The 17,343-nt window shown below is 42.2% G+C and overlaps 1 protein-coding gene across 1 annotated transcript in view; it reads left to right on the top strand.

Annotated features, from left to right (window-relative positions):
- NBN (nibrin) overlaps nucleotides 1-17,343 on the top strand; it is a 298,561-nt gene that overhangs the window by 25,211 nt on the left and 256,007 nt on the right. The window contains exon 4 of the mRNA XM_029591629.1: nucleotides 10,249-10,408. Coding sequence (XP_029447489.1) covers nucleotides 10,249-10,408 — 160 coding nt within the window. The remainder of the gene's footprint in view (nucleotides 1-10,248; nucleotides 10,409-17,343) is intronic.

Raw genomic sequence — 17,343 nt, 5'->3', positions numbered from 1 at the left:
TGGATGTCGAGTTCTCTTCGTCAGCGGGGAAGGACTGGGCCAAGCATCAAGGGAAGCCGAAGAAGCATCGGCGCCGGTCCCCATTGATGCACAGTGCCCGGCATGGGGATGCACTGGCTCATGGCACAATGCCCCTGAAGCGACACACCCCCCCCCCCCCCAAGCGAGGAGTGCCAGCCGGGGGTCTGCGATGGTTTTCACCAGACTTGATGCCAGTCACTGATCCATCTCAAGAGTCCGAAGAGGATCTGGCCACCCTTCCTTCCTCCCAGTCGGTGTTAGCATCGGCAATGTTTGAGGAGAAGCTGGAGCACTGAGTCCAGCTACTAGTGTACCGGGCGCTTTAGGGCTTCGGTCCTGTGGCACAGACTGCACCGGACCCGGTTCCGCTTGTCCTCATACCACTTCTGGAGAAGCTCATCTGTGCATTACTTACCCAGTTGGCATCGGTTCCTGGAATAGCATCAGTGCCCAGTGGGGCACCGAGGCCTCCTCCAACTGATATGACAGTTATTGCCAGTTCCTCCGAGGAGGAAGCTCCATCAAGTCCAGCAGAGATACAGAGGCCTGCCACCCCCCATCCAGTTTTACCAGTGCCTGCACCTCTGGATGAGGAACACTATGACCCTTGGGGGATGATGTTTTGGAGTCCTCCTCCGAGGGTCTCCCATCAGACCCTTCTCCTCTAGAGGAGCGAAGGAAATCTCTGCCTAGGACTTGACCTTTACAGGATATGTGAAGATGATGGTGGAAGCCGTCCTATTTGAGTTTTTAACGGAGGAGGATGCCAGGCACAAAATGCTTGAAATCCTCCAGTTCGTGGAGCCTCCTAAGGAGATCGTGGTGGTCCTGGTGCATGAGATCCTTAAGGAGCTGCTGCTGAGGATATGCGAACAACCCCTCACGGTGCCTCCCATTTAATAAGGCGGCGGATGGGTTCTACCTCATCCAGAAGGCTGTCAGATTCGATAAGCATCAGCTGCTCCACCAGTCAGTGGTAGACGAATCCGCCCTCAGGAAGGCCAAGTGCTCTCTCAGACTCATTCCTTGGCGCTTCCGGGGAAGGACCATAGAGCGATGGCCACTCTTGGGAGGATGGTATTTCAAGGTGGCATCTTCATTGCCCGCATTGCTGCCTACCAGCTCAACATGAGACTGTACTTGTGGGACATCTGGAAGCAGGTGCAGGAGGTGGCCGAGCAGTTGCCTCAACAGCAGCAGCACACCCTCATGTAGCTGGTACATAAGAATCTGAAGTGCGGAAAACACGAGATCCAAGCAACCTACGAACTTTTCAAGACAACATCGAGAGTCTCTACAGCGGGAATCAAGGCCCGTAGAATGGCATGGCTGTGGGCCTTGGATCTTCGATCAGAGGTACAGGAATGATTCGCTGATGTGCCATGTACCGATGAAAATCTTTTCGGAGACAGGGTGAGGGATGCTGGGGCCCTACTTCGGGGCTGTTGGCCACGGGGCCAACAGCTCTCCGCCAGCACTCTGAACCAGTTTTCTTCTAGAAGGCTGGCGAGACAAGAGATAAGGAAGTCTTTCTTTCGCCAAAGGAAGTACTATCCTCTGCCCCTTGCTCATATCCACACCATCAGGGCTCCCGTGGCCGACCCAGGCAGCAGAGTGCCCCCAAGCCCCAGCCGGCTCATCAGTCAACTCCAGTGATGGGGTTTTGATTGGGTCATAGGGAGTATAGTCCAGTCACCCATACCCGGGACATTGGACCCTCCAGTATAACCTCTGACCAGTGGGTTCTTTCCATCGTCCATCAAGGGTACCAATTGAATCTATTAGGTGTCCTGCCAAATTGCCCTCTGTACCTGTTTTGGGGGCCGGTAGCACATCAGGAGGTACTACTAGTGGAGCTCTCCCTCTTAATGGCCAGGGCGGTCAAGCCCATACTACCAGGGCAAAGAGAGTGGGAATTCTACTCCAGATACTTCCTGATTCCAAAGAGAGCAGGAGGACTCTGTCCCATCCTAGACCTTTTAGACCTTGAATAAGTTTCTAAAAAAAGAAAAGTTCAAGATGGTTTCCCTGGGCACCTTGTGATATCCCTTTTACAAAAAGAGGACTGGCTATGCTCCCTCGATCTAAATAATACATGCACTCCCATCAAGATCTTCCCCGTTCACAGGAAGTATCTCCGATTTGTGGTGGGGAAAACAGCACCTCCAGTACTGGATGTTGCAGTTTGGGCTAGTATCAGCCCCATGGGTCTTTACAAAATGCCTGGCTGTGGTGGCAGGGTACCTCAGCAGGCTGGGAGTGCATGTTTTCCCCTATCTGGACAATTGGCTGGTTAAAAACACATCTCAGGCTGGTGCCGCCAGGTCCATATACTTGACCATCTGGGTGTTGGAATCTTTAGGGTTTGTACTCAACTATCCAAAGTCCCACCTCAGCCTGACACTTCAATTGCACTTCCTAGGAGCCCTGCTAGACATGGCTCAGGCTAAGGCCTTCCTGCCTTGCCAGAGGGCCGTTACCTTGATGACCATTGTGGCAGAGATCCAGCAGAGCCTGACACATGTTGAGGTGGATGGGCCATATGGCAGCAACTGTCCATTCACTCCCTTGGCACATTTACACATATGCAGAGCGAAAGGACTATGATGTTGCTGTGGCGCCAGGCCACTCAGAGCCTCCAGGATTGCATCCAAGTCACCCTGTCTCTCCGGGACTCAGTGACCTGGTGGTGGGTACTTTCAAATCTGGAGTGGGGGATCTCTTTTCAAAGTTTCCCTATCCAAATTGTCCTAACCACAGATGTGTCCACCCTCGGGTGAGAAGCTCATGTAGATGGGCTCAGCACCAAGGGCCTCTGGTTTGCTCAAGAACACTCTTGTCAAATCAACTTCCTGGAGCTTCGTGCAATCAGGTACGCGCTTTGGGCTTTCAGAGATCAGCTATCGAACAAAGTTGTTCTGATACCATATGGCTACCCGGTTGCCAGTTTGTATCTCAACAAGCAGGAAGGCACGGGATCGTATCTAATGTGTTAGGAAGCAGTCCAGATCTGATCGTGGGCCCTGTCTCATGTGATGGTGCTCAGGGCCATTTACCTGGCCATGATGGAAAATGTCGTAGAGGACAGGCTGAATCGAGCCTTCAGACCTCACGAGTGGTACCTGGACCAGGGGTAGCGAGTTGGATATTCCACCTCTGGGGGAGCCTGGACGTAGATCTGTTTGCATCCCCTTGCAGCAGTAAGGTGCCTCTGTCCTTTGCCTGTCACTGGGGCAAGGGTCTTCTGTACTTATATCCTCCAATTCTCTTAATGACGAAGATCAAGGCAGGCTGTGGCATCCCAACCTCCAGGCCCTGTCACTCACAGCCTGAATGTTGAGAGGTTAATCTTGCAGCCACTTGGTCTTTCAGAGGATGTGTCTCAGGTCCTTGTGGCTTCTAGAAAGCTTTCCACTAGAAAATCCTGTGGACTGAAGAGGAGGAGGTTTTCCGTGTTGCGTGAGCTGAAGGCTCTAGATCCATTCTCCTGCCCTCACAAAAACTGCTTGATTTCCTTCTACACCTTTCAGAAGCTGGCTTAAAGACCAACTCCATTATAGTTCATCTAAGTGGCAATTGGTGCATACCACCAAGGTGTAGATGATCCGCCCATCTCTGTACAGTCTATAGCTGTATGATTCATGCAGGGCCTGCTTCAATTGAAACTTCCCCTAAGGCCTCCCACTGTGTCATGGGACCTCAGTGTGGTATTAGCTCAGCTGATGAAAGCTTCTTTTGAGCTGCTGTGCATCTGTGACCTGAAGTACCTAACTTGGAATGTCAGATTTTTAGTGGCAGTCACCTCAGCGTGCAGGGTCGGCGAGCTCCAGGTCTTAGTGACTTTTCCACCTTACACTAATTTTATGACAGGGTGGTCTTGCGTATGCACCCTAAGTTTCTGCCTAAGGTGGTGACAGACTTCCATCTTAACCAGTCCATCGTCCTGCTAATATTCTTTCCTAGGCTCTATTTGCACCAAAGTGAATGAGTACTGCAAAGTTTGGACTGCAAGCAAGCCTTAGCCTTCTACCTGAAGCAGACAGAAGCCCATATACAGTCCTCCAAACTTTGTATTTCTTTTGATAGGAGTAGGTTGGGTATTGCCATTGCCAAACAGACTGTTAAGCACCAAACCACACTTTGACGCTTACCCAGGGATACAAGAACACTTAGATTTTATAGAAAGTATAATTTTTTATTGAGCAATATAAGTAATCTTGGGAGATGCTGGATGCCATTTCTCTGCCAAACTGACCAGCATCTCGTTGTATACATGAACTGATCCTTCTGTTATAAGTAAAATACAATACAGTACTAGGTTAGAAATTCTGAAAGCGTGTGACCACCTAGAGAATCATTTACATAGGTTGTCATGTCAACAGCATGATAGATTATTCCTAAACTATCCTGACCAGTTCTCCAAGGTGGGGCCCATTTACCATCACTCTTTAGATGTCCTTTGTTCTGTTAATATCTTGTTGTTCAGGGCAATCATTACATCTTAGGCTGTGTTTACAGATGCCCCTGTTAATGTTGCCCCTGTAATGACATTCTAGCCTGAGGTTCCAACTGTTGCCTTCTGCTTTTGTGACCCTATAATTAGGCATCACAAATTGTCACCAGCTTAAACTGCTGGCCAGGAGTCCTTGGAATTCCTCCAGGTCAGGCTCAATAGGGCATTTAAAGTTCACATAGCCAGAAAGGCTAAGATAGCAGAGGATTCTGGGTCAGTTGCCGTCTCCATGTTGGTTTCAAGCTCAGGCACACATATCATTTCCCTCTTGTGCCACTTACAAATGGCAAGAGTGGCACACCCAAGTACCAGAGGGGAGGACAGAACCGTAAGAATTGATTATGGCAAATGGGCTAAATTGTGTAGGCTAACAACTAACCTTTGGTGAGCATTGTGATCCGTCTAGATCCCTACTGAAGTAAATGAGACTCATAGATAGACACGTATTCTTTCTTTAACAAATGATAACATTGTGACTAACTTTCACTAGATGTTCGTTAGCTCTATAGTTGAGCTGCAAGGATGGCGGCATTTTAAAGAAGAGAAAACATATAATAGCAAGACCATATATGTTATCTTACAGAGTCAAGTAATCACATACTAATGTTGTAACAAGTATAAACATAGGAAAAACAAAGAGAAACCAGTATGGAAAGTGTTATATTTCTCATATAATATTATTTATACTGGGCAAGTCTCTGCAAGGAGTACAGTCTCACAATGGGAGGCAGAGACAGTAGAAAGGTATAAAACAGAAGAGGAAGAATTGTGAATATATGATAAGAGAAAGAAAGCATTGATAACAATAACTAAGGATAAAATAGCAAACAGGGATATAAGCAATGTATGTGACCAGGAGAGTGAATGAAGCCAGGAAAATAAAGAGACAAACTAAGAGTCAGCAGAAGGATGCACACTGTCTTGTGCATACATAATGTGGGACAGGTTACAAAGGTGTTGAAAAGCATAAGACATGTTCTGGTCATGGGCAGAAGTGGAAATATGGGTAAACAGAAGTGTCACACTACCAGAAAACATCTGTGAGATGTTGTAAACAAACTCTAGGTAAATAGCCTCATTGGTAGTGTTACAGGAAGAAATGTTCAAAAAGATATAAAGTGTACTCATAGTAGAAGGGGAATAACCAAATTCAGTATATTGGGTAAGTTAGGAGCAGGAGGGAATAGAATATGGAAGACCAGCAATGTGAGTACCATAAATGCAGGCTGCAGAAGAAGAAATAAGGGAAAATAATTGTGCAGAGGCAGCAGTAGGGCAAGCAAGAGAAACAGAAGGCATTCAGTAGTTGCAATTAGCTGCGTTTCTTACAGCAAACAGAACAGCACATATTTGACATATGCTGGCATGCAGTCTAGCAAGCAAAATTGTACATCTCTCTTGAACCTTGAATCACTGCTGAGACAAAGTTCACAACAGGGAAGGGAAGATCCAGAGAAAAGAACAGGTGGGCAAAGAATCAAAAACTCAAGGGAATATTTGATTCATACTAACACATATCACACTGTAAAGTGGCAAGCAGTGGAACAGGGTGATTGGTTAGTGTGATCAGACTAGCTTTCATAGATAAAAATAAAGGAGAACATATAAAATAATCATCTAGCTGACTCAGCAAGTAAATGCATATACGTATTAGAAGTTATAGAACTGGAAAATGCTACAAAATGCTTGGACTGTAGGGACTAATAAAACCTGCATTAATTCAGATTGTATCATTAAGTTGAAAATCTAAATAATGGCATCTGCAAATAGGTACATAACTAGATATTGTCTAGGTATATCATAGAAATGTTTGTGTTATGGCAATCGGTTATTTCATGTCATATAAAGGTACATTGTTTCATAAAACAAAGGAAACCACATCTAGGTAAGGCCCCCCGCCCCCATAGAAAAAAAAAAGCATAAAGAAAAGATCAGGTTTAAAGTGTGAGCACTTCAGTTCATATAATGAAGGGTGCAAGATGACTTCTGTGGCAAAGGATGGGATGATTTCTGAAATCAATGACACATGGCGTATACAGTTCTCCCAGTATGGTGTATTTCTGACATCGGAGCATAGCCTCTTAACTCTTTAGTAAGTTAGATGTATATGTTAGGATTAAAGCCTAATATAAGAGCAAAACAAATCAAATTAATAATCAATGAGAAAATTCCATCATGGCCATAACTCCCTGCATCTAATAATCCCTCTACATATACTATTACTAATCTGAATAATGTTCCCACTTTACTATAAGGTAACATGCAATAGTCAGAACCACAAACATCTTAGGTGCTCAGACATTACATAGAAACATATATTTCCAGCACATAAATTCATTCATTGCATTCTTCAGGTGTCTTGACACTCAAATAAAGACACTCAAGTAAAGACAAACAACAATTAACACATATTTGAGCTAACAAATTAGACCAAAAAGTGTTTGGATAGTTCCAAAATAAAACAAAAGTAAGAATTAAAATAGATCTATTTAAAAATGGAAAAAAATCAAACTGGGAAAAAATGTAATCTTCAAGCGTTACATCTCACATGGCAGAGAAGAATTTATGTTGTCAACCTGGAAAAATATAAATCTGGCATACAACAAAATGAAGGTAATGGTTAAAGTGAAATTACAGCTTCATTGAAACTAAACATTCTGATATTCCTTAATTTAGCAAATAGTGGTCATGAAGCTACTTTCTTGTCTCTATTGTTATGCCTCTAGGAGGCACTACCACAAGTTGTGGTGTGAGAGCTGCTCTCCATCTGCAGATGTAAAACTCCTTTGTTCTATTTCTTAAGATGTTAATGTATAAGAGAGAAAACATAATCTAAATCAGCATATATGGTTGAATTATGTTGCAAATTACTGCTATACCCATCAGTAAACCATGGCATGGAATCCTGTATTTCTGAATTTGAGATATATCTGTTATTAAGATATAACATAATTTTTCAATTAACAAATACTTTAGCATTGAATATATGTCTATGATTTCTTTTCTCTTTTTTTTCCTCTGGCATCCGTTTAATTAATTAACTTATATTCTTAGTCTATTTTCTTCCCTTGCACATTATTATACCATAACTCACTCCTTCCACTCTTCCAAAAGGAGAGCTCCTTCAATTCATTTTTAAGATCCTTAAGCCTTGTATGAATCTATTAAGATGTCTGAGGAATAGTTTATATTAGTGCTTTGTAAGATGAAATTAAACAAAACAAATTGGTGCTGGATAGGGTAACAAATAAAGGCTCTACTCCCTTCTTTAGAATGATTTTTGTGTAGTTCTTCATACTTCAAATAACAAATAGAAGCATTTTAACTCTCATCAGAATAAAGCAACTTTCCTACTCAGGTTTTGTTTTCTGCTGCAAAGAGGAGTGAATTCCTGAGGGTAGGGCTACTCCTGCTTACAGTAAGCCAACCGGTCTTACAACAGAAGCAATATTAGAGGTGATCAAAATATTTTACTTTACACTTCAATCAATAGTTTATTTATTGACAAAACACTTTACACACCCACATCTGGCAGAACAGATATCTTGTTAACCTATAGAAATAAAATCTTACATACAAAGAAAAATTGGATTCATCTTTTAAATCTAATCACATGGGAAGACAAAGTCAGCTACCGGATATCTTTTCATTTATTTATTTATTTATTTATTTATTTAACAGTTTTATATACCGACCTTCATAGTAAATAACCATATCGGATCAGTTTACATTTAACAAGGGGTATAACTGGAGTAACAATTCAAGTGAACGAAGATAACAATAGGTAGGAATAAGTCCAAGTTACAATCAACAGGGGAAGAGAACTTGGAAGCTTGCAACAAGCTGGAAGGAAGATAGGCAGGAAATAAATATAACGTATTACAGCGTATTTCTAATGTATTTCAGCGTATTTCTAACTAAAGTAAGGAAACTGCTGTGAATATTTTACCTAACTTAAAAAGAGAGAAATCCTATTCTGTTCTGACCACATGAATTTTAAATTCATTAAGCAAAGAAAGCTGATATGATGCTAATTAATAAGCAATAGTAGCTTGTGATCTATCTAATGTTTGGGTACTTGCCAGGTACTTGTGACTTGGATTGGCCACTGTTGGTAACAGGATACTGAGCTTGATGGACCCTTGGTCTGACTCAGTATGGCATATTTTACGTTCTTATGTTAATCATTTACATAGTTTGTCATGTCAACAGCATGATAGATTATCCCTAAACTACCCTGACCAGTTCTCCAAGGTGGGGCCCATGTACCATCACTCTTTAGATAGTCCTTTGTTCTGTTCTAACCTTGCTGTTCAGTGCAATCATTACATCTTAGGCTGTGTTTACAGATGCCTCTGTTAATGTTGCCCCTGTAATGACATTCTAGCCTGATGTTCCAGCTGTTGCCTTCTGCATGCCTGAGCCAGCCTGAAAGTGGTGCTGTTTATACAATGGTTGAGATACTCACCTGCAAGGAGCTTTTAATGCTGCCTCTGCAACAACCCCAGTCTTGATTGGACTGACAGTTGAAACAATCTTCAGCACAGTCACTGGATCACTGAACTGACTCCCAAGTTGTACTGATTCTTGTATAGATAGATTAATAAAAAATGACTTTACCTCATTGTTTGCCATCAGTTTCCATAGGAAACAATGTCAAAAACGATCCAACCCAATTCTTAAATATAAATCTTCTGGGGTAAAACTTTTGGGGTAAAGGAAACAATGTCAAAAACGATCCAACCCATTTCTTAAATATAAATCTTTTGGGGTATTTTATTGCTTTAGATTCTTCCCTTCCTGAGATTGCAGGGAGTTAGTTTTATGTTTTGCCAGAAATTTTATTTCAAAATTGAGCTGTAAATTGACTTGCGTGCCTTTTGCATTTTTTTGGGTTGCTTTTGCCCAAAACTTAAATACACATATAATTAAAAATTTTCAGATTCATAATCCTTCCTGCACCTTTCTTTTTCCTTGAGGGTGTGGGGGAGGAAAGTCCAGAATATTTCTCTTCTCTGGCTGGGCTAAATATTGCCTTTGATAAAAAAAGCAATGGGGGCCCGGGATGGGGTAAACTTTCATTCTTCTTACATGGAGGTAGGTCCTATCAATTCATCATGTCTGTATACCATCTGACACCCCCAATAACTTTTGAACAATTCATTCTGTTCCGTTCAAATTTCTGTCAAAGATGGAGCCTCCATTGACCTCCAACTGAAAACGTTCATGTGTCCTGAATGCTCATGATACTTAGAATCCCCGTTTCATTTTCCTTCTTAGAGGGGAAACTGAAATCTCCATTTGAAATCTCAGAGAGGTTAAAGCATATTGTAATGTCATTGCATATTGGTTTAGAGTGTATTGTCAAACAAGGGAATGAGGCATCATGAAATGCTGACACATTTTCCTGTTTTACATTTTATTTAATGTTTTGGAATCCACAGGTACTAGTGTGCTGTGAGCAGGGATAATACAGATCGTAAGCCCCCTGAGGATAGGGAAATACCTACAGTACCTGAATGTAATCCGCTTTGAAGTGCCGAAAAACATGTAAATAAATAAATGTGCAGTATTCCGAGACCATTTCCATCACAACTGCGAACAGCACAGGGTTTTAGTAGCTGTTAGAATATGACATGCCACACTGGTTGTTTTCAGTGAGAGCAGTTTTATTGAGCTCTTCTGTATAACTTTGTATTTTTCTCTCTTACTAGGGTGGAATATGAGCCTTTGATTGTCTGCTCCTCTTGTTTAGATGCTTCAGCGAAGACTGCTTTAAATCATTCCGTTCTGCAGCTTGGGGGACACGTAGTGAATAACTGGACAGAGGATTGTACTCACCTTGTCATGACCTCTGTTAAAGTTACTGTTAAGGTGGGGTGAAACATAGAAATGTGACCGTAGAAAAAGACCCTATGGTCTATCTAGTCTGCCTGCTATTCAACTACTTTAACTTTATAATTTCTATCACTCTTTCAGAGATCCCCTGTATTTATCCCATGCTTTTAATTCTGATGATGTTTTTGTCTCCTCCACCTCCACTGGGAGGCTGTTCCATACATTCACTACCCTCTCTGTAAAGAAATATTTCCTAAGATTATACCTGAGTTTACCCCGTTTCACCATTATCCCTTGGCCCCTCGATCTAGAGCCTCCATTGAGTTGAAAGAGACTCACCTCCTATACATGGAAACATTGGAGATATTTAAATGTCTATCATATTTTCCCTATCTCACCTTTCCTCTAGAAAAATCTGTCCCCATATACTTTAGAATGAAGACCTCTGACCATTTTAGTAGCCACTCTTTGGACCAACTCCAACTGGTTTATATCCTTTTGAAGGTGTAGTCTCCAGAACTGTACACATCATTTCAAATGAAGTCTGACCAGAGATTGGTACAGGGGCAATATTAACTCCATTTTTCTGCTGATCATTCTTCTCCCTATGCAGCCAAGCATCTTTCTGGCTTGTGCATGTCTTTTAAGCCACATTTTGCTGTTATTACAAACCTAAATGTGAATATCTTCTATTTTGATAATTTGTGTAAAATTTGCAAATAATTTATTTTATTTATTTATTGAGATTTCTAGTCTGCCCAATTACCAATAGTTCTGTGGAGAACTTGTGCCCCTCTACTGGCACACAACATAGTTCAAGTGCTGTTTAATGAATATTTCAGCAATTTCTTTTATTGGTTATATTTGTTGTCTGATGCTCCCGATTCATTTTCAAAAAATAAAATTCTAGAAATGGGTGCAAAGCTTGCGATTCTAGGATCACAGCTTTAAATGCCAATTACTTCCTGGACTTTCCCACAGATTTTTTATTAGTTTGCAATCCTAAATCATGATGTTAAAAACTTTAAAATTGTGACATATCAGACATGTACTATTTATCTTATTATGCCAGACTGCATAGTATGTTAGAAAAATTCAGGAGACAGTTTCTTTTAACGTCGTTCTTATTCATGCGCTCATTTACCCTTTCTTTTTCTAATTCTAAATCTTGTCCCTCCTTTCTTACGCAGTAGAGGCAGCAGGTTCTGCCACTGTGACACAGGTGGGCTTGGCAGTAGCTCTTTTGGCAGCTCCCAGAGGAGGAGGGGTTGGTGATCCTGTGGCCAACTTGAGACTGCTGCTTTTGTGGTATTGAGTTGGAAAACTGTGGCTTTCTTAGCGTACAGACAGGTGATTCCAAAGACCAGTGGGTTATACACTTCTACCAGCAAATGGAGATGGAGCAATGCTGACATCACGGTGTATATACACCTGCACTGACATCAGCCTGCCAGTATTCTCCATGTCCGGCAAATGGTGCACATGCATCTCTCTACTAGGGATTGCTTGAAGTTTTTAGAAGGAGAAAAGAAAGAACATTAATTTGCCCCGCTGTCTTGTGGTGATACCATATGGTCCCTCCCTCAGTTGAGAATTCCTGAGATGATGTATATTGGAATTTCCCTCAGATGAGTACTTTGGTCCGGTAGCTGGTTTTCAGCCAGCGTGGACTTAGCTATAAAACAAACAGCTGAAAGGCAAGTGGGTGCAGGAAGCCGAGCACGGTGGTGATGGTATATGCCCTCTCCCGCCGCAGCCGGAGATCGATTCTGTACTCAGCCAGGATGGGCTGAGCTCAGGTAAAGCAAAAAAACAAAAAAGATGTACAATGGAAGAGTTTTTTGGTAGGAATTCCTCCTTCCTCTGTGTGCTGATCCGACATTTGTTCCTGCCTTCAGGGGAGCTCAGAGGACGTGGGCAGCTTGGCGGGTTGAGCAACCTTTTTGGCTAGGGCCTGCTCCTAGGCTTATCTCTGTTCGCTGCGTGGTAGGCCGCAGTGGTGCTTTTGCATGTTGTCCTGCGCATTAGGCTACCCTTTTCAGGCCTGTTGGTTTGAGCGAGGGGGTTCAGCTTGGCGCTCACTTCTGCATTCAGTTTTTTGGGCACCTGGTTGGACACTTAGTTGGGTGCCTGGGTGGACGTCCAGTTGATAGGGACGTCTATTTGAGGCACGTGATTCCCGATATACACAATCTGTGCGGCCTTAAGGGTGATCAGACTTTGAGCACTTATTGACGCACAGGCTTGTATGATTAAATTTTGGACACCTAATTTTTGCAGCGCGAATACAGTTAGATGCACACTTTTCAGTCACCTGTTAGTGCTTACTGTCTGACTGTGATGGTGCCTATAGCAAAGAAACCTAAGTGCCTTACCCTCTATGTTACTTTTCATATTTGGGCAGCTCAACCTGGCATTCCCTCTAACTTGTGTCAGCCCTGCTGGGAAGCTCAGGAGTAATTGCCTTCATCTGATTTCACTAAGCCTGGTTCTTTCCAGGTCTGGGTAAAGATTTGTCGGAAAGTTCACCTGCCCTTGGAGCTCCCCTAACTGATTTGTCAGTGGGGGAAGGTAGTTCAGTGGGCATAGAACAGATGCCTTCTAGATTTGGCATGGATCCTTCTGCCTTTTCTTGGGTAGAATTTTTTTCAAGGATTACAGTCTTCTTCAGGCGCAGTCCTCGGCTCAAGACTAATCTTACCAGGTCAGAGGTGCCAGTGGTGAAGTCCTGCCCGCTGGTACTGCAAGTAAGCATCAGAGTGCGCCTAGATTGATGGCCGGTCTTCCCAGTAGGGACTCTGATGGCACGATGATGAAGCCAATCCTTACTCCCTGGAGGCTGGGGAAATTCCTCCGGGATTGGAGCCATATAGAACTTCGTTGCGGTTCTTCCATAGAAATGAGTTACCGGCTCTGATTTCCCAGACATTAAAGATGCTGGGTGTCCCTGGGCCTGACTCCATATGTATGCAAAAGAAAGATCCCATTTTGGTTTCGCCTCATGTTTTTCTCTATTATGGAGGCCATTCAAGAATTGATTGATCTTGAGTGGGGCGCTCTGGAAGCTAATTTCAAAGGGGGACGAGTCTTGGAAGACCTGTACAACTGGATCCAGCTGTGAGAGAACAGTTACGTTTTCCAAAAGTGTATGCGCTTGTGTGTGCTATCAAAAAGCAGATAACTATTCCCATAGAGGGTGCAGAATGCTCACGATAGGAGAATTGAGGCCATCCTTAAGCAAGCATTTGAAACAGTGGCAATGACTTTGCAGATAGCTTTTTATTGTTCCCTGGTGGCTTGCTTTTGTTTACTTCTCTCACAGGAGGTCGATGATTCTGGTGTGAATTCCAGGGCCTTGATGGAGCCAGCAGCCGCATTTTTGATAGATGCGGGTTGTGATTTGGTCCGCTCTTCATCAGAGAGGTGGCTTTGGTAATAGCGGCCAGACATCAGTTATGGATGAGAAATTGGTCGGCCGATGCGACCTCAAGTCTAACCTTACGAAGTTACCCTTTAAAAGCTGTCTTCTGTTTGGGAGCGAGTTGGAGAAGATGGCCAATAAGTGAGGCCTGTTCCTTTATTGCCGAAGAGCAAGAAGCAGATGTCGTGCTCCTTTAGCATGCGAGGTCATGCTAGGTCTCGGTTTTTTCATCCCTGAAAGCCCAGACTGGGCACAAGATCGGGTAGTGGAACCCCCGAGCCTCCCAATGAAGATGTGCTGACCCACTCCCAGGAACGGGAGATAGGGGGTCGCATCTCTCTCTTTTATCAGAGGTGAGTCGAAATCACATCAGACCAGTGGGTCCTGCTGGATGGATATCGCTGGAGTTTTGCAGAATTCCTCAGGACATGTTCATGGTGTCTCCCTGCTGCTCCCTGCAGAAGAGGCAGGCAGTGGAATGTACATTGTCAAGACTCTTCAGTTTGAGGTCTGTAGCACTTTGTCGGAGAGGGTATAGAGTCCGACACACATGGGTACAAATCCCATGTGTGTTGGGTAACAGTATAGTGATAGGAGATTACTACCATCCACCTGCCAAAACTGTCAGACAGATGATAAAATGCTATGAGAAATCAGGGAAGATAACCAAATTGACAGTGCAGTAATAATGGGCATTTTTAATTACACCAACATTGACTGCGTAAATGTAACATCAGGACATGCTAGAGACATAAAGTTCCTGGATGGAATAAATGACTGCATCATTGAGCAGTTGATTCAGGAACCAACAAGAGAGGGAGCTAATTTAGATTTCATTTCTTAGTGGAATGCTGGATTTGGTGCGAGAATAAGGTGGTGGGGCCACTTGGCAATAGTGATCATAACATGATCAAATTTGAACTAATGACTGGAAGGGACAATATGCAAATCTACTGCTCTGATACTAAATTTTCAAAAGGGAAACTTTGATAAAATGAGGAAAATAGAAAAAATCTGAAAGGTGCAGCTGCAAAGGTTAACAGTCTACAACAGGCGTGGACATTGTTTAAAAATACAATCTTAGAAGTGCAGCCCAGATGTATTCCATGCATTAAGAAAGGTGGAAGGAGGGCAAAACAATTACCGGTATGATTAAAAGGTGAAGTGAAAGAGGCTATTTTATCCCAAAAAAATCCTTCAAAATTGGAATAAGGATCCATCTGAAGAAAATAGGAAAAAGCATAAGCAATGTAAAGTTAAATGTAAAACATTGATCAGGCAGGCTATGAGAGAATTTAAAATAAGTTGACCATAGAGGCGAAAACTCATAACCAAAACTTTTTAAAATATATCCGAAGCAAGAAACCTGTGAGGGAGTTGGTTGGACCATTAGATGACCGAGGGGTTAAAGAGACTCTTAGAAGAAGATAAGACCATTGCAGAAAGACTAAATTAATTTTTTGCTTCTGTGTTTAATAATGAGGATGTTGGGGAGATACCAGTTCTGGAGATGATTTTCAAGTGTGAAGAGTCAGATGAACTGAACTAAATCACTGTGAGCCTGGAACATATGTAGTAGGCCAGATTGCCAAGCCAGAGAGTAGCAAATCACCTGGACCAGATAGTATGCACCCCAGGGTTCTGAAGAAACTAACAAATGAAATTTCAAATCTGTTAGTTAAAATTAGTAACCTATCATTAAAATCATCCATTCTACCTGATGCCTGGAGGGTGGCCAATGTAACCCAAGTATTTAAAAAGGGCTCCAGGGGCGATCTGGGAAACTATAGATCAATGAGCCTGATTTTAGTGCCGGGAAAAATAGCGGAAACAATTCTAAAGATCAAAATCATAGAGCATGTAGAAACGCATGGTTTAATGGAACAAGTTAGCATTGATTTACTCAAGGGAAGTCTTACCTCAAAAATCTGCTTCATTTTTTTTTTTGAAGGGGTTAATAAACATGGATAAAGGTGAACTGGTAGATTTAGTGAATCTAGATTTTCAGAAGGCACTTGACCAAGTCCCTTATGAGAGGTTTCTAAGAAAACTAAAAAGTCATGGGATAGGAGGCAGTGTCCTTTCATGGATTACAAACTGGTTAAAAGACAGGAAACAGAGTAGGATTAAATGGTCAATTTTCTCAGTGGAAAAGGGTAAACAGTGGAGTGCCTCGGGGATCTGTACTTAGACTGGTGCTTTTCAATATATTTATAAATGATCTGGAAAGGAATGCGAAGAGAGGCAATCAAATTTGCAGATACAAAATTATTCAGAGTAGTTAAATCACAAGCAGATTGTAATAAATTGCAGGAGGACATTTTTAGACTGGAAGATTGAGCTTCCAAAGGCAGATTAAATTTAATGTGGACAAGAGAATGATGATGCATATAGGGAAAAATAACCCTTGCTGTGGTTTCATGATATTTATTTATTTATTTATTTATTTATTTATTTATTGGTTTTTATATACCGCCGCTCATCAAAGATATCACATCGGTGTACATAGAACAAAAATACGCAGTTGTGTGTACATATAACAGTATAATAATAGCTGAATTCCACAATAAATTAAAACAGTAAAATACAATATCAAGAACAACTTAACGGAATATTAGATAGTAATATAGAGTAAAATAAATGTGATTGCATAACTTAATCTAGTATCAAGGCGAAAAACTGGGGGTATGGGAGGGGTGAGGAGCAAAATGGAACGGGAAGGGAAGAGAAAGGGTAAGGAAGGAAAGGGTTATATACATATGTACAGAGGGCGAGATCAATGTTTATAAGAGAGTAACAATAGTACTAGAATGACTAGAAGAGGAGGGCATAGTTAAACTAAAGTTGAGAGTAATAGATTAGTGATAAGATGGAAAGATTGGCAGACTAAGAAAAGGGAGTAAAAGGAGTTAAGAGAGATCGTGTAAGTTAGAAACATGTTAGGAACAGTAGAGTTAAGGGGGAACACGGAAAAATCAAGTGTAGGCTTTAGTAAAAAGCCATGTCTTGAGCTTTTGCTTGAATGTCTTAGAGGACAGTTCAAGGCGTAAGTCAGTGGGCATAGCATTCCATAGTGTAGGGCCAGCTATGGAAATGGCACGAGCTTTGGTGGATGCATATTTAAATAGTTTAGGTAATGGGGTTTGTAGAGTAGCAATATAGGGATTTCTAATAGGCCTATTAGAATTATTGAATTGAAAGGTGTTGGAGGGCCAGTTCATTTCTGGGTTGTGGAGGGCTTTGTGAATGAGTGATAATATCTTGTATTGTATACGGTAGTGGACAGGGAGCCAGAGTAATTTCTTAAGTATGGGAGTAATGTGTTCCCTTGTAGGTGTATTCGTGAGAATGCGAGCTGTCGTATTTTGTAGGATTTGTAGTGGGTTTATGGAATTTTTAGGCAGACCTAATAGTAACGCGTTACAATAGTCAATTTTCGAAAAGACCATAGATTGTAACACAGTACGAAAGTCAGAGAAGTGAAGTAGTGGTTTAAGTTTTTTGAGTGTGTGGATCTTAAAGAAACACTCCTTAAGGGTGGAATTAATAA

The sequence above is a fragment of the Rhinatrema bivittatum genome, chromosome 2, assembly GCF_901001135.1.
Source record: "Rhinatrema bivittatum chromosome 2, aRhiBiv1.1, whole genome shotgun sequence".
NCBI lineage: Eukaryota > Metazoa > Chordata > Amphibia > Gymnophiona > Rhinatrematidae > Rhinatrema > Rhinatrema bivittatum.
Note: the sequence above shows the minus strand (reverse complement) of the source record. Positions and strands in the feature narration are given on the sequence as shown.